Below are 22,416 nucleotides of genomic sequence, written 5' to 3'. Positions count from 1 at the left end.
TTTGAACCCAGTCGACACTAGATGGAAAAAGTGTGTAGTTCGCTGTGTCACGCTTTGAACCAAGTCGACACTAGATGGAAAAAGTGTCGTTCAAAGCGTGACGCAGCGAACGACACTTTTTCCATCTAGTGTCGACTGGGTTTTTGGATTGTCGGTGCCGTTGAAGTAGCATTAATAATCGTTTACTACTTCAACGGCACCGACAATCCAAAAACCCAGTCGACACTAGATGGAAAAAGTGTGTAGTTCAAAGCGTGACGCTTTGAACTACACACTTTTTCAATGGGACCAGTCACTTAGTAAATAATCAAGAGACTTGCCTGCTCTTTGTTTAAGAGGAAGGCTAGCATCACTGTCCTCTTCTGCGGTGGATTCTGGAATATAGTCTTCATCACTGGCTGATGTACTATCGTACGGATCAGAATCTTCCAGACATTCGTCTTTCATCTAAAAAACATGTTTTTTTTAAATTTAGTATGTTAATCCCAGTAAATTAGGGACATTATGACAACAGCTTATTTAACATTTCTATAATGTTGATCCAGCCGTATAATAGAAAACACTAGAGGTAAATATTAAGTGATGGACAGGAATTACCTGTTGACCAGAGTCCTCTGAACTGCCAGCTTTATCCCACTTTGGCTCTGACATGAGCGTGTCCGGTTCACATGTAGTCATCTTCAATTTGATACAAAGAGTAAATCAGTCGATTTCATGTAAACACTGCATAACATTTTATTGAGGACATGTCTCTTGGGTCAAATACATGCCCACACACCAGACTAGTGAGAAGGAATTCTACCGTTATGCTTTGTCAACCACATTCTGCTGTCAAATAGACTATGCCTAGTGGGGACATTTCACACATCTCGAATAAACCGTGCTGAGTGGGGACATTTCACACACCTGTACGTTCTCGGTTATCAGATACTTAACGTAACATTTCACTGAAAAATAAACATAAAAGGTGCATTGTGGGGACGTCGTGAACGTCCCAGTCTACAGTGACATTTTGCCCCGGGAAAATTAGTCATCACGGTTTAGATGTGTCCTAAATATCCCTTAATCATTAGCCTCATACAAGCATTACAGAAAACTGTTTGGCAGACCTGATGCATAATAGATTCTCTTCATTAACCTGCTTAAGGAAAACAACTGCAGACGTCAAAGGTGACTAGAAAACACTAGAGGTAAATATTAAGTGATGGACATGAATTACCTGTTGACCAGTGTCCTCTGAACTGGCAGCTTCATCCCACTTTGGCTCTGACATGAGCACAGGCTGGGACGTCACACAGGGCGTGTCCGGTTCACATGTAGTCATCTGCAATTTGATACAAAGAGTAAATCAGTCAATTTCATGTAAACACTGCATAACATTTTATTATTTTAATACATTTTCTGGAGGACATGTCTCTTGGGTCAAATACATGCCCACACACCAGACTAGTGAGAAGGAATTCTACCGTCATATTTTGTCCTACTTTGTCAACCACATTCTGCTGTCAAATAGACTATGCCTAGTGGGGACATTTCACACATCTCGAATAAACCCTGCTGAGTGGGGACATTTCACACACCTGTACGTTCTCGGTTATCAGATACTTAACGTAACATTTCACTGAAAAATAAACATAAAAGGTGCATTGTGGGGACGTCGTGAACGTCCCAGTCTACAGTGACATTTTGCCCCGGGAAAATTAGTCATCACGGTTTAGATGTGTCCTAAATATCCCTTAATCATTAGCCTCATACAAGCATTACAGAAAACTGTTTGGCAGACCTGATGCATAATAGATTCTCTTCATTAACCTGCTTAAGGAAAACAACTGCAGACGTCAAAGGTGACTAGAAAACACTAGAGGTAAATATTAAGTGATGGACATGAATTACCTGTTGACCAGTGTCCTCTGAACTGGCAGCTTCATCCCACTTTGGCTCTGACATGAGCACAGGCTGGGACGTCACACAGGGCGTGTCCGGTTCACATGTAGTCATCTGCAATTTGATACAAAGAGTAAATCAGTCAATTTCATGTAAACACTGCATAACATTTTATTATTTTAATACATTTTCTGGAGGACATGTCTCTTGGGTCAAATACATGCCCACACACCAGACTAGTGAGAAGGAATTCTACCGTCATATTTTGTCCTACTTTGTCAACCACATTCTGCTGTCAAATAGACTATGCCTAGTGGGGACATTTCACACATCTCGAATAAACCCTGCTGAGTGGGGACATTTCACACACCTGTACGTTCTCGGTTATCAGATACTTAACGTAACATTTAACTGAAAAATAAACATAAAAGGTGCACTGTGGGGATGTCGTGAATGTCCCAGTCTACAGTGACATTTGGCCCTGGGAAAATGACTTATCAAGGTTCAGATGTGTCCTAAATATCCCTTAATCATTAGCCTTATACAAGCATTACAGAAAACTGTTTGGCAGACCTGATGCATAATAGATTCCCTTCATTAACCTGCTCAAGGAAAACAACTGCAGACGTCAAAGGTGACTAGAAAACACTAGAGGTAAATATTAAGTGATGGACATGAATTACCTGTCAACCAGTGTCCTCTGAACTGGCAGCTTCATCCCACTTTGGCTGGGACCTCACACAGGGCGTGTCCGGTTCACATGTAGTCATCTGCAATTTGATACAAAGAGTAAATCAGTCGATTTCATGTAAACACTGCATAACATTTTATTATTTTAATACATTTTCTAGAGGACATGTCTCTTGGGTCAAATACGTGCCCACACACCAGACTAGTGAGAAGGAATTCTACCATCCTACTTTGTCAACCTCTGTCTGCTGTCAAATAGACTATGCCTAGTGGGGACATTTCACACATCTTGAATAAACCCTGCTGGGTGGGGACATTTCACACACCTGTACGTTCTCGGTTATCAGATACTTAACATAACATTTCACTGAAAAAAAAACATAAAAGGTGCATTGTGGGGACGTCGTGAATGTCCCAGTCTACAGTGACATTTGGCCCTGGAAAATGACTTATCAAGGTTCAGATGTGTCCTAAATATCCCTTAATCATTAGCCTTATACAAGCATTACAGAAAACTGTTTGGCAGAACTGATGCATAATAGATTTCCTCATAATTATCATATTCTCTTCATTTACCTGCTAAGGAAAACAACTGCAGACGTCAAAGGTGACTAGAAAACACTAGAGGTATATATTTAGTGATGGACATGAATTACCTGTTTGACCAGTGTCCTCTGAACTGGCAGCTTCATCCCACTTTGGCTCTGACATGAGCACAGGCTGGGACCTCAAACAGGGCGTGTCCGGTTCACATGTAGGCATCTGCAATTTGATACAAAGAGTGAATCAGTCGATTTCATGTAAACACTGCATATTATTTTAATACATTTTCTAGAGGATATGTCTCTTGGGTCAAATACATGCCCACACACCAGACTAGTGAGAAGGAATTCTACCGTCATATTTTGTCCTACTTTGTCAAATAGACTATGCCTAGTGGGGACATTACACACATCTTGAATAAACTCTGCTGAGTGGGGACATTTCACACACCTGTACGTTGTCGGTTATCAGATACTTAACGTAACATTTCACTGAAAAAAAAAACATAAAAGGTGCATTGTGGGGACGTCGTGAATGTCCCAGTCTACAGTGACATTTGGCCCTGGGAAAATTACTCATCACTGTTTTAGGGCTGTCCCCGACTCAGAATTTTCTGAGTCGAATCAGATCTGCCTTTTCAGTCCAGAGATTCGACTATTCGGCAGCCGTGCGGGGCAGGTCTTTTGGATGTTTAAAAAAATGAGTTTTCTTTCTATTAACACTCTGTTTTGGTAGGCTATAGGCCTTTTATATATGCTTGCGCGTTGTGCTCATTACGTTCTCACCTGAACAGTTTTCTGTCAATCAAATTCGTCGGAATTGTAGCCAACTTATTCCTGTCGGGTTTTAATTAGGCTTCTGCCCATAATGCGGTCTGATAATGAACACGGGGCTCATGTAAAGGCTAGTGGATAATCCACTATATGAGCCCCGTGTTCACGATATGATTGCATTCATTGAGCCCCAAAGAATACACAGCGTTGTGTCGCCACACTGACTGCGCTGCTAGAGAAAATGTAGCAATAATGTAAGGGGAGACAGCCGCTTCCCTCTGCGAGATTCTGTCAAACAAAGTTACAATGAATCAATCGCCACAGTGACATGGACGGTGTCTAAATAAAGCTTCTCTTTATTATTATCATTAGAGCTATTAATGCACACAATAATAAAATAAAGGAAGACGGCGGGGTTTCCTGACTGATGATTCGAATCATCGACTTTCAGGGGACAGCCCTACACGTTTTAGATGTGTCCTAAATATCCTTTAATCATTAGCCTTATACAAGCATTACAGAAAACTGTTTGGCAGACCTGATGCATAATAGATTCCCTCATAATTATCATATTCTCTTCATTAACCTGCTTAAGGAAAACAACTGCAGATGTCAAAGGTGACTAGAAGACACTAGAGGTAAATATTAAGTGATGGACATGAATTACCTGTTGACCAGTGTCCTCTGAACTGGCAGCTTCATCCCACTGTGGCTCTGACATGAGCACAGGCTGGGACCTCACACAGGGCGTGTCCGGTTCACATGTAGTCATCTGCAATTTGATTCAAAAAGTAAATCAGTCAATTTCATGTTAACACTGCATAATATTTTATTATTTTATTACATTTTCTAAAGGACATGTCTCTTGGGTCAAATACATGCCCACACACCAGACTAGCGAGAAAGAATTCTACGGTCATATTTTGTCCTGCTTTGTCAACCTGTCTGCTGTCACATAGACTATGCCTAGTGGGGACATTTCACACATCTTGAATTAACCGTGTTGAGTGGGGACATTTCACACACCTGTACGTTCTCGGTTATCAGATACTTAACAACAAACAACAAAACCATACAAGATGTGTAAGATTTGTAAGATCAATGACTACAGTGACATTTGGCCCTGATTCAGATGCCTCCTGAATATCCAATGTTATAATATTCAATAGAAAAAATGATCATTTATTGAAATTGATTCATATAGTTTCAAACAAAGATACCATCAATCATAAAGTTATTCCAAGACATTCTTGAATTGTATATACCTAAACACTAGTTGTGTCACGTACCTGCTTCCGCCATGGGCAGTCCTCTCCTCCATAATTATATGCTATTTCGTCACCATCTTTGTCTTTGGTGTGTGCTTCATGCAATGTCTATTCTCTTCATCCTGCAATTGGGATGTCTGTGGTCATCGTTCACCAGGCGGCCGAAAGAACCATCTTCTCTCGAGGCGTCAATGCTTTAAAACCACAAATAAAAATGGAAAAAATATTACTTTTCATGCCCCAGACAGCCTCTCTCACTTCTTTTAGTCTCCACCAGGAACTCTACAGAGATTTCTTTTCATTAAAACACAATTTACTAGCATGCAAGATCACAGTTTTACATGACAGATATTGATTGAGTAAGCCTATAAGTTAACGTCACAATGGATTCCGGAAGGTTGACCCAAATGCAGGGGACGACAGGCAGAACACTTCCATAGATATATAATGACTAGATATCGCCTGAGCTGCGCTGTTCAGTGGAACGTATGCAACAATGGTTACAAATAAATTGTACAAAGACACACAGTGTGAAGTTATTTTTTCATTTTGACAATTAGCCGTGTAATAAGCGTGATAATGTATAGAACGTCGCCGGACATTATCAAAAATAAGCCCCTTCATGGCGAAGCAGGACATCTCCGCTTTCGCATCGGTGTCCGGTACGCCCTTTTCCCGATAATGACCAGCGTTCTATACATTATCCCTTACACACATATATAAATGGCGGTGTTGAAAGATTAATATTAGAAATAAAACTACCATTGCATTGCATTTTCAGGGACTTGTGTCTCAGCAGCAGCATAGGTTATACTTTCCTGTAGTTGGTAGCAGGCTATGGCAGCGGCGGATTAGTAATTATTGGATTAGTTTTGAGTAAGCAAAACAACTTCAGTATAAGGTAGTATAGTTAAGGTGCAATTTAAAATCTTACCACCATGTTTTGCCTCCCCACTTGAAGACGACCAAAAATCCAGAACATGCAGGGTTATTAATTCTTCTTCTCTTTTGAGCTCCACCATCGCTTAGCAAATCTCCCCTGTATTCCACTATAAAATCTCCTTTGGAGAATGAACCTATGGCAAACACCCCACGCCCTGCAAAAAAGAAAGAAAGACATCTTTAATTAAAACAAGAAAAGTAAAACATACAATTGTCAGCCTGTCACAACAGATAAAGAGTGACAATAACACATAAATTGGCTTCCTAAGAAGTTTTGCAATTGTAATCATGTTTCTTAAATACAGTATAACGCTTGGGTATTGGCATCAATTACCGACATGCGTGTAAGCATAACCTCTCTTTGGGACACTGGTCAATCATTATAGTAGAAATGACAGGAAGATTAATGTAGCTTATTGAATACAGAATAAATACATACAAAATACAGTTATTTTGGTAAACTTTATATTTATGCTGTCAGATTTCACTGTGACCTTTAAAATCGGTCTTGGTTTATTCTACTGTATACTGTAGCGCCATGTTTAAAGCATCATTCTGCTGGCATTGTGCTCTATCTATTGCGGCCGAGATGAATCCACTTGTGATGTACAACATATTCGTCGCAAACACAAATATCCCTGATATATGTAGAAGACTATTTATTTTACAGTATTTCGTGTCATAACCATTGTTTGTATTGTAAACATGCGTGCGATATTCATAGGCAGAGTTAGACACGTTCGCCAGGGTAGGCAAACATATTTTAAACTACAATGTCAATACAGTACATCTAAATGAAAGAAACCACACAGCACCTAGTACTTGAAAACCTGATATTTTAATCTAGCCTCTGCCACAATACACTGCATAAAATCTGTTTCTGACAACTTTGCACTGTCCCGTTGCAGTGGCTTATCAATATACAGCGCCAGTTTACGTGGCTGTGGGTTACTCCTAACCCCTGGCGCAGGCTGATTATGCATTACTTTTTCTTAATACGCTTTAAAACATGCAATGTACACGTGAACTTGTGTTCAATTGAGAACTCGTTGATATCTAACTTACTTCGTGCACACAAGCACACAATTAGAACATGCCAAAGTAATCTGCCTATGGCGATATATAACTTGTCTCTTCTCTGCACAAGTTCTTAAAACTGTAGTTGGCATCTATTGTAAATAAATGTTTCCAAAAGCGTATTTGTTGATTAACACTGAAAGAAGTTCTTAGTATTTTAATACATACTTTATGGGGACCAGGAAGGGTGTGTGTGTGAACTACTAAGTGCAATACCAACTTGGGATCCGTAGGGGGCGATAGTGAGAAATCTGTGTGTGTGTCCCGACAGAAAATGGTGAATTATGGGCCAAAGCTAAAAATCACACAGGCACCTTCAGATTGACTCCTGCATTCATTCAAAACACTTTCCCTTATGGGGACCTAATTTTGGTTCCCATTCTGTCAGAGGTCCCCACGGCGTGACTGTGTGAACAGATCAATGTCCCCATAAGTATAGGAATACAAACACACACACACACACTTTTATTGCATCTTAATTCTGTCCCCCCCCCCTCCAAGGTCCCGCCCCAGATGGCCCAGATGGGTGGAGTCTCAGTCATGGCCCCTCAGCAAATCATGTACAACCAGCCGGTCCTCAGACCCACCAACCCCTTCGCCCCCATACCTGGAGCCCAGGTAAAACACACACACACACTCACTCACTCAGAAATACAAATGTACCCACTCACACACATACACAGGGTTTGACAGGTGGTTGTCAGAGTAACCCTGTTGATCTCTCTCGCTCTCTCTCTCTCCCCATCCTTCTCTCTCTCCCGCTCTCTCTTTCTGTCTCTCTCTAGATGCAGTTCATGTAGACCATGCAAAGCAACGTGCCAAAAAAACAACAAACAGGAGAAAAGGAGCGAGACAGAGAGGGCGAGCGAGAGAGCGGACTGAATAGGGCAGAATGAGGAGTGACACTGGGAAGGAGGACGACAAACAAGGAGGATGGAGGGATGAAACGGGGGCTAAAGTTCATGGATTTAACAGGGTGTTGTCTGAAACAACGTGTGTGTGTTTGTGCATGCCTGTGTGTCTTATTTTCCTGTGTTAGAGTAGAGATGTATAAACGGTTATTGAATGAATGTGGTGTCATAGTATAAGAGGGCACTTGGGCTTGAGAGAAAGACTTACATATAATATATATCATGAGAGAGAGTGTGTGTGTATTGCTGCCCTCTGCTGGTAATACCAGATAGTGCAGATGGAGCCTAGTTGATTAACCTAATTTCAAAATGGTGCTATTTTGTCCTCTCTGGGATCCCATAGGCCTGAAATGGCAGGAGGAATGACGAGGACAAGAGTGTGTTTGTAAGATGTGTAAGTGTGTGTGTGTGTGTGTGTGTGTGTATATGTGTGTGTACACCACTGTTGTTTCAGAAAGACAGATCTTTGTGACGTTTAGCCCTGTCTTCATCCCCCTTCCATCCCTTCATCTCATTGGCTGTCGGCGTGGCACCACTGGCCAATCACAACCCGGCCCTAGAGACAGTTAGTGTAGTTAGTTTCTCCTGCGTGTTCAGGTCCGATGATGCTAATTATCTTTGTGTTTTTGACTCGGCTCGCTCTGAGATGTCATGTAAAAAAATTATCTTGCTTCGATCTATTGGGAAATGTATCAGAAATTGTTACTTTTTATTTTTTTCTTTGACTCATTGTAACTCATGTCATTTTTTTGTAAAGTCATACATACATACAGTACATATACATATATCAATATGTCTATATCTATATATAGATGTGTCGATGTATATTTCAACATAAGGACCTGGACTAACCATGATATAATATTCTGACAGGGTCCTTGCCAGAGTCCGTTCATTACTTTTATTTTGAAAGTGATTTTGGTGCTTCGATATCCTGCTGGGATTCTACCTATGCCAACTTCTCGTGTGCGTCTGCCAACATGCAACCGGCTAATGTCTGGATACACCTGATAACCTGCTGTGACTCACAGCCACTACCTAACCACACAGAGCTAGATGCAAGATTGTATGTCTAAACATTGATTGATTCATCAAAGCAAGAGCGTAGTGTCCTTATGGAACGAGACATGGAGCCTTTTCAAAGCAAGAGAGTAGTGTCCTCAAGGAACGAAACGTTGAGCCTTTTCAAAGCAAGAGCGTAGTGTCCACAAGGAACGGGGCATTGAGGCTTTTCAAAGTAAGTTCCCAGAAGGCGCTATTGACTTTTTCCTTGTTCCCACCTGAATCAACTTATCGGAGAAACCACGTGCATTCGACCCAAGCGCGGATCTAAACTGCCGCAGAGGAATAGAGTAATATGAATGTTAATGAATCATATCGGATGTGTTTGCATTATATTGCACTGAATTGTACGCAAGTATTTGTTTGTTTGCTTTTCGGTTTTTTAATTGCGTGATTTAGCAGCGGACCAAAAAAGAAAACTGTCACTGTCCGTGTGTCGGTCGAGCAAGATCCAAAATGGATCCTCCGTCAAATCTGTTGCTCACCAACGCTCTGATGTCAAAGTGTTAAAAAACGTGTGTTAGTGTAAACGCAGATATCCACCGTGGTCGTTCCTAAACCAAATGCAACCGATGTCAGGCTGCCACCTGTAAATGTATGTGTCCATCTTACAGCCGGTGTACGTTTTGATGTGCGTATGCAGTAACACATTGGGATCTGTCGGGTCGGCCCATTGGTCGGGTGGTATCTGTCGGTGGCTGACCTTAAATGTGAGCCGGTGAGTTTGGATGCAGTGATTAGTTGGGAGATGTCTGTTGTGGTTGTCGCAAAATAACATGCAGAACTTTTGCACTGAGCTATTCGGCAAAGAACCCCTGACTACAGCATAGATGTACGATTTTTACCTTTTCTATATTTTTGGAGGGCGAGGGGGTTGTCATGGTAAAGGTATTTAAACGTTGGGGTATGATTTCAGGTTTTCCGTTGGAGATAATTTGAAGTCGTCAGTGGAAATAAGATGGAGTGCTGGGCTAATTAGAATGAAGGGAAGTGGATTTAACTTATCAATTTTTGGTTTTGGTCGGTATGAATCCCCAGTTCCTGGCCTGTATGTTCTACCTTTAGTGAACATCTGCTTATTGGTGGATCATTTTCAGATGGTTAGACATGACAATTGTAGCCAGTGCGCTCAGAGAAGAGTGTCTGATCATGTGATGGAAGGGGGGGACTTCATAGGAACTCTTATTTTATACAAAGTGACTAACAGTAAGGTTTACATATCACTAAGGCCCAGTTAGGGTTTGGACCGGATCTCCAATGTCCTCTGACTGGCTGTAGGCATCGCTACAGCTAGTCAGAAGACATTGGGAAGTTGGTTGGGAGATAACAGATCAAACCAACCATATGATCCTATCTATTGAGAACCTTTAACATGGCTTTGCCAAAATCTCAGCCCACATTCAGAAAGAAAACATGACCTCCATCAGCCTTGAAACAGGAAGGAAGCGTGACAACCCATCAGGAAAGAGAAGAAACCTTGAGGAACATGCAAGAGTGATCTACCCTTTTTATCCCCTGGTCATCTTGTAGTGCCATTGCAGAATATTAGTGACGTTACAGCTCCTGTGTACATTTCTAACCGGAGCGGCGCTTTTGTCTCTTGTTGCTAGTTGTCTTTCTAGAATATGTTAAGCTGGCTTTTATCCTCTCCGACTTGAGGACGGAAAGCTTTGTAAAGAATACCGTTAATAGTTCGCGATTCTTCTGGTCTTCTTTCATCGTTGTCGAGTATTTTGTGCTCTTAGACGCTTGCTGTGGTCGTCCCGTGTTTTCCTCTCTAGAACTTGGTAGTGGTTTCCCCCCACGAAGCCCTCGTGATACATGTAGCCGATTCATGTGCGTCTAGCTTGTGTGGTCCTCGCTATTTTACAATAATGCTAGCTGTGTAGTCTCGCAATGTCACAAGAAAAACGTGCTTCTGAACAACTTTAGCGCTGTATCTCCCCAACTCTCGCTTTCTTTTTCTGGTGTGAGTGTTGATAGCTAGCTTTTCTATCTCTTTCTACCTTGCCTGTTTAGCGTCCCGCCCCCCCCCCCCCCCCCCCCACAGTGGTTCTGGGAAGGGAAGTCAACTCTGCCGATGTCCAGCTCAACGATTTCAGAATGTCGATCAAATTAGAACAAAGAAGGGAACAGCGCCTCTAACGTGTAGGTCCTTTTTGTTAAAATGAACCCAGTCATGTCAATATTTTCTTTCATTTTCTATCTTTTCCAAATGGATTTGGAAAATGTTGGTAAGATTAAAAATAAAAGTTTGGAGCTTTGCGGCTGCCTTGTTTTCATTAAATCAATGATACCACTGCCGTTTTATCGATTACAAGTCATTGCAGTAATCAAAGATCTAGTACTAGAAGGTTCCAGGAACCAGGTTGGAAGTATGGAGGAACAGGAAGTTTCTTAGGGCTGGAGATAATGACATTTATGATTGTTTTTAGATTAAAAATTTCACAGGTAACCCTTAACTAAACCCACTTGGGACCTTAAAATAAGTTCCCCAAATGTCCCTGAAGTACGCACCTACAGGGTTTGACGGGGTTCAAAGTTCTTCCATCATATGGAACTAATTCAATCTCCATGTAGACTTTGTGATATTTATAACCACATGAAGGTTCCTGGTCATTGTAGCCACGGGTCACGCTACAAATGAGCCTTAAATAACTTATCTTAATGTCTGGATATTGGAGGTAACTTAGCTAACTGCAAGCGTTTGGTTTTTTGGATGTCCCTGAAACCACCGCAGGGGGATGGTCAAAGGGATTGCTCACGGCTGCTGAAAGCGGGATATGGATCTTAACGTGTCGAGGCAGCTCTGCGACTAAGCTAGCTGGCTGTCCTCCCATCAGGATTGTACAGTAACTGTACAGAAACAACACTTCTCATCTGGCATGTCGGCGTAACTCAACCATAACCATCTCTAACCTACCTGAAGTCACCTATTGCGTTTCATTTCTTTGATAAGTGGTTTGGGCCCTTTGTTCTCTACCTCTCCAATTTATTTACATTTGGTGTTTTGTTTCTCTTTACGTTTTTATACTCTGCATGATGGCCTGCTCTATTTGTAAGATCAGCGGTTCTGCGTCTGTGTGCTTGGTGGCTCTTTGGTGTGAAGGCCCTACTGTCCTTATTCACGATCGATAGCGTGATGTACAGCTAACAAAGGGAGTCAGCTGAGCTCAGTGCGATTGAAACACAACAGGACTACAGACCACTGTAGTCAATCCCAGTAGCTACTAGCCGAGACTGCAGGGAGTGTTTGGCTCCGAAGCCCTTTATTCAAGTCATTTATCCTGAATTCGAACTAGCAACCTTTATTTACTTTATTTTTCTAACTTAATAACAATTAGGATACTGCCACCCACCCTCTTCCTCAAATATGAACATTTATTTACGGGGGGGTGAACCCCCTGGATCACATCAGGAGATGTGATCAATTGTTTCTGCTTTGCCCAGCGCCGACGGACTGCGGGTGGACAGGCTTGGGGGGGCCCAAGTCAGAGAGAGGCCCATGGGAATGAAATTTATTTCTTTCAAATTTTCTACCATCCCCTAGTGGTAGGAGCCGCACACTGCGCTCAGCGGCCAATTGCCACTAAGCCACGTCCCCCCCCTCAACGATTCTGCGGAGGGGGCTGGTAGGGGGGATTCGGGGGGGGGGCCATCAGTACCTCTTGTATACAGGGCCCAGAATTTGGTGCTACGGCCCTGGCTTTGCCCAATGGCACTTCTGCAACCCGGCCACCCCTCAGTGGACTCATGTCCAGACAGACAGGCGGACCGCCCGTTCCTACCTCGCTAGTGACGTCATGCTCTGGAGGAGAACGTACGAGAGCAGAACCTTCAAGGAGAACTTGCAGCTTGAGGAACTGCTGTTACAACCAGCCTGGTTCCTCTGGGAGGGGCTAGCGTGTGCATGCTAACGCTAGCCCTTCGCTGTTGTATTCTTGTTCTGGACACGCATGATTTGAATGTGATGATGAAGAATTAATTCCCACTTCCTGTTCTCCTCCATTTGTCTGGTCCCGACTATTAATTTTATTTTCGGTTAATGAGAAACACAAAAATTCCTGTTTGGAAAAGGCAAGGTGTTTTTTTTTTTAGTTTAATAATCTTTTTCCTCAAGATAGCATCATTATTTTACTTGAGCCAAACAGCAATGGCGCTGTTTGCCTCACGTAATCACGTTGCCTGGCGCCCTCTGCTGGTATTGTTCTATAATACAGCCGGTATTGCTGAAGTTCATTGATACCAGGGAGTGAATAGCGAGGTTTCAACTTCGTCCTCCTTTGTGGTGAGAGATTGACCTTGTAGTTATTTCTACATGCAGTGATGAATGCCTCAGTTTCCTGTCTCCCCATACAGAACTCACACACACCTTCCGTAGTGCTGCATTTAACTACAAAAATGTCATTTTCTCTCATTTCGCTGAGCTCTGAAGGCATTACACCCCATAATACTGCACACCTCAACTGACCTGTGACCCCGATGCTAAACGACGCCAAACATTTAATTTCCTGTCTCCTCCTCCCTCTGTCTTCCCCTCCCTGTCTCATCCTCCCTCTCACATTTGTTAAACAAAAAACAGGAAATTAGTATATAATGGATTGTACTAGCGAGCATGGACAGTAAAGCAACACGTTAGTTAAGTGACAATAGTTTTTAATAAATCATGGGCTTTAATTTCTCAGCGGTGTGTTTGTTATTTGTGGTCTATGTTTTGTTTTTTTTGGAAGAAATAAAGGCATTTTCCATTAGCTCATGGTCTGTGTACCCATATGTCCTGAAAGGTTTAATGCCAAAGCAAATATGGAGTGACTTTAGGGCCAATATTACACAACAAATTTGGGCCTAAGGAATAAACTCACATGGAGTTAAAATCCACTCAATCCAAGTGTATATGTAAGACCATCGAATACACTCTGGGCCAGGGTTAAAATTACTCTTTTCCGGGAGTTGATCTTTTAACCATTTTCAGGAGTTAAAACTGAACTCTTTAGGGAGTTAAAACACTAATCCCATGTGGGGTAAAATTCAACTCTCACCTTGAGTTAATTTAAATGTGAACTCCTTAATGGGAGTTTATATGTGGGGTGGCACATTATGAATGCAAGGTTCCAATTAAGGTGGAGGCAGCGATTCTGGAGAACGCTTGTTGTCGATCAGTGAATATCTCCTCACCATCCGCTACCTGTCTGTAGCCTCCTGTGTGTGCTAAAAACACACACATACAGACAGGTAGTTGATGGTGAGGAGATTCAGTGATTTAGACAAGCATTCTCCAGAATCGCTGAAATAAATATACAAAAATAAAATCCCTATTTATTGCATTAACTCTTCAAATGGTAAATGCAAAGTGCACCTTTCCTTAGAGATGAAATGTTTGATCAAATATCCAAATAGCAATCTGACCTCATATTGACCAACCCCTTCCAAGATATCATGCATAATGTCAACAGCATAATTTTCTGCAACATTGAAATATCCTGATGTATTAGGTATGCTCATTCTCTTGATACCAAATGAAGAGGTTAATGTTGGGTCATTTACCAAACTAGTATAATGTTGCTCATTCAGAACTGGTGATCTTAAAGTCAAACGTGGGTCGTCTTGAGAAAACTGACTGAGCTGAAGATTTATCAATTACGCAAAATCTACAGAAATGTGTTGCACTGAATGACTCCACGAACCCAAGAATGCTATGCATACCTAAGTTATCGCCAGTAATTTGTGCAAGAATGCCACGTACGGAAACCTCAGCAAACGGAACAGAAATCCCAGAAGTCTCCAATATTTTTAAGTCTTTTAACAAGGGTTGCAGGATTTCAACGATTCCGTATCTTTTAGCATCTTGTGCATGAAACGATACAAGATGAATGTTCATTAAGGCAGAATTCACCGTGGGGGGAAGATTTCGTAGGATTGAGTAAAGGCAGCCGACTTTATGTATTCCTTTTTTTGAACCTAGAGGATTGGCACACTCAAAATCGTCATAATATAATTGAATTTGGAGGGCAAACTTACTAATAGAAAACAAAGGATGGCTTTTGAAGTAGCTTCCATCACAAAAATCCTCATTTGTCACTCTGAGTACATGTTTGCATCATCTGTGCTGTTGCGTGTCATGGTCAAAAGGAGTTTCATGAGGCACACACGTGTTATCAATAGGAGCATGTATTGTAAAATTGAGCTTAAAGTAAACCTCTACCATCCCAGTGAAAATGCCCCATGATAAACATCATCACACCGTTGAAAGAAATTCAGAATTAATTACTAATCTTAATTAGTAGGGGTGTAAATCTCTGGTTTCATCAAGATACGATATTAAATCGATTCATTGGACAACAAAACGATATTTGCCGATATCAAAAGTCTGCCGCAATACGATTTCGATTCGATTCAGTGGCCCGCGATCGATATGAGACGATATCATATGCCCATTTAACACAACCTGTTACATTCACATCAACTCACAAAAAAAACGTAATTATAATTTAAACATTTTATTGCTTTGCTCTTCCAGATGATAAACAAAAACCATACATTTAAGAGCTTAACTTAAGAGCCTATAATAGCTTTCAGAACAAATGTATTTGTAACCATTTCACCATAACAATAAATTATATAATCAAATACGTCCTCCACTGTCCTTTGGGAGGTTTTTCTTCAAAAAAAAACAAAACAAGCTTAACTTAAGAGCCTGTAATAGCTTTCAGAACAAATGTTTTTCTTTCAGAACAAATATATTAGTAACCATTTCACCAAAACAATCAATAATATAATAATCAAATATTTCCTCCAGTGTCCTTTGGGAGGTTTTTCTTTAAAAATGGACAATGTCTCCAGCAGTGCTGAAAACACGTTCTGAAGGTACACTTGTACCAGGAATGCACAGGTAGGTTTTGGCAAGGTTTGCCAGGAGGGGAAACTCAGTCTGATGTGTTTTCCACCACTCCAACAAATTTCCTTCCAGGGGCAACGGGTCAGTGTCTTTATACTTGGCAACTTCTGCATGGACTAGGTCTCTGGAGGTCTTTTGCCTTGGGTCAGCAGTGCCGAACGTATCGCCAAAGAGGTCCTGAAATGCCTTCGACTTTTTGGGAGCTGGAAAATATTCTAAAATGACACAGAACAAAAGACTAAATTAATTCAGAAAAAATCTATTTTTATTGCACTTCAAACACTTATCAGTTAGCTGAGTACGGATAAACTCATTCATACACTAAGTCTATAACACTTTCCACAAGCAGGAAAAATACACACCTCGTTCTTGAGCCTGGGATGTCTCAGGGGTTGGCTCCAAGTCAGGCTCATCATCAGTTTGGTCAGCAGATGAGGGAGGAGGTATGTTCTCCTCAACATTTGTCAAAGTGTCATCCTGTAGATGATCATGATCACACACACACAATTAAATGGAAAGCATTTTAACAAGAAAAGGCAAGATTTATGAATATATTTATATTTTTAAGTGTATCATCAAAACATAACTATAAAAGACAAAAAATATTAGCTTACTTTCTGGTCCCACAGCTCTGAAGCCTCATATGTGATGCTCTGGAAGGCCGCTTCTTTCTCCTCTTCACTTAGAAAGGGCAGAGTCTTAAATCTTGCATCCAAAGCAGAATATTCCACTCTTCACATGCCTCTCTCAAAACTGCCGCAAGATTTGCACCCATGTGTGAGTCGTTCAAAACATGAGTCTGAAGAACAAAATTCATCTGCCAGTCAGCGTCAATATGGTGGCTGGTCACGGTTACGTATGCTTCTGTTGTACAGGACGTCCAGCCATCTGTAGTCAGAGCGACTCGTTTTGCTTCCATCAACTCACGTTTAAAGTTGTCTTTAGCTCGATTGTATAGCTTCGGTTTGCAAGTTTCACTGAAATACTGTCGGGATGGGATGTATATTTTGGCTCCATAGTATGAAGTAGCTCACGAAAGCCGGCGTTCTAAACAACACAGTCTTTGCAAATGAAATGTGAAATGGCAGCTGTGATGAGTCGCTCTTTTGGAGTTGTGGTTTAGTTTTTGTGGGAAAAAACTGCTCAGGGCTGGTGTTGTATGCTTCTTAGGTGCCCGGACAGGTTAGTTGTATTTCCCGAATATTTAATGTTGGATCAGCACTTTTTGCATATAGCATGCGTTTTGTCCGTTGACCAGTCTTTTTTCAGAAATCCGAAATATTTCCACACCGCTGACTTGTATCCGAGAGGGGATACAATAGCCTCGGCATCATCTTGGCCGTAAGTAGGATTAGCCGAGCTGCTGCTAGAAGCCAAACTAGACACCCTCCCATTCAAACATGTGCTCTTTGCGCTCATGATTGCCTCGTTTAACAGGTGAACCAGTAACGCACATGAGCGGCTTGGCCGGAAATAGTGTCACAAACACCCGCGCAAGGAGATTGTCAAAATAAAAGCGTATAATACAGCGATATGCATCGATGTTTGAGCGTTGCATCGATGCATTTGGATCGTTCGCCAATGTATCGATATATCGTTACACCCCTATTAATTAGATGTCTTCTAAATCCAGAATAACTTGAAAATTGCAAGCAACATCCCATTTGACCACACTTGAGTCTCAAATTCTTCCCAGGATACATGCCATGAATTAGTTTGAGGTGCCTGATCAATAATAAAGCCACACCAAAGGATGAAGCACAAATGAAACATCTCAACATTGTTGCTGTTTAAGCCAATTACAGCTTGTTCAAGAGCTTTGCTCTCAACTCCTTTACTCTTGGAGTTTCATCGGTTGTTCCAATGTCAATATTGTACAGGGTAGTCTGCAGAAATGTGTACAGACTTGACAGCGCATCATCATATTTCACACCGAAAACAAAGTGGGACTTGAATAGTTTGTCAAATGCACCGAAGGATGTACATGACTGTCACGGAAGAAGCTTTCTGCCCAAGACTATGTAGAAGCTTGAAACCTGTTGTTTTGAAGTGCCTGGGGCCAGAAGATATGGCTGGGGGTTTCCTTCGATGGTCAAGAGGTGATCCTCCAGGCTTTGGAAGGACTGAAACACAAAGAAAAGCATCTCGAGATAAGTAAATTGTTTAAAAAAGATGTTACATGGATATTGCACAATATTTGGAATTGGATTAAAATTGACTGCACAAACCTTGTGAAATTTCACCAGATGATCTGTTGCTTCTGAGACACTGATCTTCTTGGGCCGCTTCCTTCCAGCTGGTTGTGGAGTGAGAAGATGCATCAAGACAAGAAGAGAAGGCATGTCGCTGTCCCACTCTGCATACAGTATAAATAACACAATTTACTTAAGAATCTCTTTGGGGAAATATCAGACATGCACCTTTTAATCCCCAAGCTGTGGGTATTTGTTTTGACAACTTATTACCCCTACCTGCCTGGTCAGCAGTATCAGATCCTTCATTCAGGGCAGATGTCAGCAGTTTTTTCAGGAGAGGTGTCTCTTTGAGGGCCCTGGCCTCTTGGATGACATTGTCTTTAAAACTGGTGTTCAATTGTTCCAGGAACCTGGAAGCAGTCTCTGCTCCAAACATCAACGAGAAGTCCTGCAAAATCTAACAAAAAGTATGTCTGTCAATTGCTGTGGGTCATCGAGCATCTGTTTACGACAGCGTAGTGTTTCTCTCATCTTCTGGAAGACTAAGTCATGGTCAGTGGTGTGCTGAAGTAGAGACATGGCCTCCATGCATTTATCTCTTGTTTGCTGGTCACCCGTGGAATCAAATGTTCTTGATGTTTTAGCACCTCTCTTTTATGGGATGTAAATGGGGTTTTGGACTGCCACTGCATAGTCTTGATACGCCATTGAAGAAAGCCTGTGTTGCTCTGAATGTCAAAGAATCTGCTGAACTATCATAACTATCATCTACAGATCATCCATTAAAATGTTTTTCCTGAAGATTGTTAAACACGTTTTTTTTTAAAAAACTTGGTTTAGAAGTCAGGCCAACAGACAAAGAAAAGTGTAGAAGTATGTAAATTATATAATTACATTTCTTTCGTGGGTGCTGTTCATGACAGGTTGAATCATTTGACTTCCAGCATCACTGTCACTGCTTAGACTGGTTGAGATGGACATGGTATCTGTTAGACTTGAGGATGAAGTCCCAGCTTGCTGCAGTACAGTAAAATCTGAGGATCACAAATCAACATCAGAATACAGGGCACGTACAATACGAAATCTACCAACTCAAAACTACCATATAAGAGCAATGGAGGACCAACAATTACAAACTACTAAATACAAAACATATTTACAATATACAGTACACTTGTGTACTGTATATTGTCAACAGTCATATTCTCTCCTGTAAAGCATTAGTTTAATATGTGCTGGATGCTGTGACAGTCTCCTGTCACAGCATCTCCTACGCTGTAATGTCCTACGCTGTAATCACTTTCAACACTTGCAAAATGTGGCAGAGGTTTAGTTTACCCACATCACAACTTGTCCCATTAGACCAAATGTCCATTTTGTATTTCATTATGAACAACTACTCTAACCATGCCTCCAACCATTTGTGACTCCAAGTGTCACAAATTCTGTCAGGTTTGAGCATTCAGCCAATGTCTTCGATGATGTACCCGATACGAGTTAAAATACCAAATGTTGTTATCCGCTAGCTCAGAATATCAGACAAACAAACACTTTCTTTCAAGTCAAGCTCCAAATTTAAAATCACTTAACATAAAGTGTGGAGATGATGAAACACACATGGTTGCAAGTTCAGGAAAGACTTCCTCGTCAACCTCTATCCCCTGGTCATCTGTGACTTTAAGCTCTGTGTCCTCTGGTATGAGAAACTTCTTCTGCACTAAAGAATAACCACCACGGTGAAGTTAGTTTTACATTCACGATATGACATTTATTTCACACTTGTACGTACTGAAAAGCGCTTGTTTTCATATGGCCTTTTATATTTTTTGTCATTTATAAAACGAGCGCAAAATGAATATAGTTCAGATCAAGAGCTCTCTGTAGCGTGTACACTTCAACGTCACATACTGACTGCTACTTCTGCATTACTGCCTCCTACCTTATACTTAAATACCAACATACTATACCAACAATAACATACTGTCAATTTCAATACACCTCATAAATAAGTTATAATAAATGTCCATGGTAAGTGTCCCCAAAAGGTTTACTTTTCTTTTACAGGGCCTACAGGTAACTAGGCCTACTTTTACCATAAACACAAGTAATGCATAAACATGAAAATAACAGTTCAGTCATATCATATTACTCCAGACTGAATCATTTTATAAACTTGTCTTGTAACTCTTATCACCGTATGTCATTGCTTCTTTTACTCTTTTAACTTGAACTGACTAGTTAGTTCAAGTTAAAAGAGTAAAAGTAAAAAAAAAAGAGTAAAACTAGTCAGTTACTGTATTATTTCACCATATTCTCCCAGAAATTATAAAGCAATTATTTAAAACAGTGACTCTGGTACAGACTAATTATCAAAACGCCATGAAATGCTAATTTACCTTCATGACGTGGAGAAAATAAATTGCAGCTATGGCTTTAGCATGCTATCGGGGATTAGCATTAATTTAGCTCGCTTGACAAAACCCACGGCTAATTCAGTTTCCTAGAACATTTACCCGGTTTATAATCCTTCACACATTTGTTTTCACATATATTTTTTTAGCTCGGACAGAAAGTGACCAGTTTTCTTTTTAGTGACCGCAGTCATTCTATCATATGCAAGGAGACACACACACCACGGTCAAGACTCTCTGAAGAGTACACCTAAACTCGCTCGTCACAACTGACTTCTACAGAATAGCATAAACAATCATAATTTGGTTAATACTTCATACAAAACACATCACTCACCTGAATTGATAAATTCGGAGAAGCTGCCTTCTTCCACCTTCACCCATTGCTCTGTCCCTCCGTGATTTACCTTAAGCAACATCTTGGAAAAAGTCACATTTTACCATTAATAAAAGCAACGGGACTGTTACTGTGAGAAAATAGTGGGCTAATAATAGTCTTTATGGTACATTAGCTGTTGTTGAATGTACAGCCTACTATAATGTTTGCTAGTGAGCACATGTCCATTTAACTAACGTTAGCGGCTAGTCCCCTAGCCGCGCAGTAGCTGCCGAGTAATCTAAAGCATACAGCGCAGGTTCAGTTAACATGTTGGAACGAGAAAAAATGTTAGCTAACGTTAACTTACTTGTAAAACACACAAAGAAAATTAATGAGTATAACTACCTTAATTTCCTTCATGTGCCTTTGACTGAAATGTGGGAAGTCGTCGAGCTATATTCAGCATGTTCAACAAGTTTGTGGCAAGAATTAACTTTAGCAGCTAGTTAGCAAGTTGTTCCAAGCTAAAATATACACATTTTAAATCAAAGCACTGACAGAAAGTAACTCACAGCCGTACAAATAACATAGTTTGAGACGTGAAATGGCGACTTCACCTCTTCAGAAGTTCAGACGGAGCAGGTGTCATGTGACTCCAGGTGAAGCGTTCCTTGTTGCCACGCCCAGCCACCAACACCGGGAGTGGCGTTCAATGACGCTCCTCAACACCCAGTGAATGGACGCCGAAATATTACCCCGTAAGAGTATCCCCGAACACAAGCTGTAGTTCAACTTACAAAATAAACTCCAAAAATCTAACTCTTTCACTCTTTTAAGTCTACAAATTTGCTGTGTACTTACACAAAATCCACACATGTAAAGTTGTGTGACATGAAAACAAATGGAACGTTTGTAAGTAATGATTTGTGAACAGCAAAACAAATGAACTTGTCCCCAAATTAAATTGGTCATCTTTACAATTGTGAAACCTTTGTTGTGAGTTGCAGATCTGCTTTCGCACATTTGTGATTTCCTTTGGGGGGATAAGAACGGATGTTGAGCCAGATCCTTTTGGCACGACTTCTGTGTGACTACTGAGAAAAAGATCTGCCAATCAGATACCAGGTTTCTTATAGCCTACATTTGTGATATCTAATCAGTCAGAGCCATTTAGGGACAGCAGCAGCAGAATGATCTCTCTGATTACAATGCTTATGCACCCTGTAGTTATTAATAAGGACATTAACAAGTATTATATATTCAAATTCAAAACAACTTAATTGTTCACTTTTTGCTTGCAAAAGGCAGGCATTTATTTTTGAAAAGGGTACATTAAGGCCCCGTTTACACGAGGACGCTTGCGGGTAAAAACAACAAAATATTTTATCGGAAGTGCCTTTCGTTTAGACGGTGACGGCGTTTTTGGGGCTTATAAACGCAAAAATC

General features: G+C 41.0%; 2 protein-coding genes across 12 annotated transcripts in view; one reads left to right on the top strand and one right to left on the bottom strand.

Annotated features, from left to right (window-relative positions):
* Positions 1-11,415, top strand: part of LOC307091229 (phosphatidylinositol-binding clathrin assembly protein) — a 56,609-nt gene extending 45,194 nt beyond the window's left edge. For all 4 annotated transcript variants that reach the window (XM_079758160.1, XM_079758162.1, XM_079758161.1 and 1 more), the window contains 2 exons: positions 7,679-7,795; positions 7,963-11,415. In XM_079758160.1, the coding sequence (XP_079614286.1) occupies positions 7,679-7,795; positions 7,963-7,977 (132 nt within the window). In that variant the 3' untranslated portion in view covers positions 7,978-11,415. The remainder of the gene's footprint in view (positions 1-7,678; positions 7,796-7,962) is intronic.
* Positions 432-21,582, bottom strand: LOC307091231 (uncharacterized protein). Of its 8 annotated transcripts, none has more exons than XR_013812720.1 (9): positions 21,376-21,582; positions 20,989-21,070; positions 19,135-19,274; positions 18,517-18,697; positions 18,274-18,401; positions 18,082-18,168; positions 5,180-6,255; positions 4,558-4,662; positions 432-3,336 (listed from the first exon to the last, which is right to left on the bottom strand). XR_013812720.1 is itself a non-coding variant. In XM_079758165.1 (7 exons), the coding sequence occupies exons 1-7, from the start codon at positions 21,388-21,390 to the stop codon at positions 6,235-6,237; spliced, it is 654 nt and encodes a 217-aa protein (XP_079614291.1). In that variant the 5' UTR covers positions 21,391-21,582; the 3' UTR covers positions 432-6,234. The 8 variants fall into 8 exon arrangements, 3 of the variants coding, with proteins under 3 accessions (XP_079614291.1, XP_079614290.1, XP_079614292.1); XR_013812721.1 differs by lacking the exons at positions 432-3,336; positions 4,558-4,662; positions 5,180-6,255 and adding exons at positions 15,748-16,260; positions 16,408-16,522; positions 16,660-16,726; XR_013812717.1 differs by having other exon boundaries at positions 432-1,998; positions 2,568-6,255.
* Between the last annotated feature and the right edge of the window lie 834 nt (positions 21,583-22,416).

Source organism: Pollachius pollachius (assembly GCF_949987615.1).
Source record: "Pollachius pollachius genome assembly, chromosome: 20".
Classification (NCBI taxonomy): domain Eukaryota; kingdom Metazoa; phylum Chordata; class Actinopteri; order Gadiformes; family Gadidae; genus Pollachius; species Pollachius pollachius.
The sequence above is the reverse complement of the archived record's forward strand: the minus strand, read 5'-3'. Positions and strand labels throughout refer to the sequence as shown.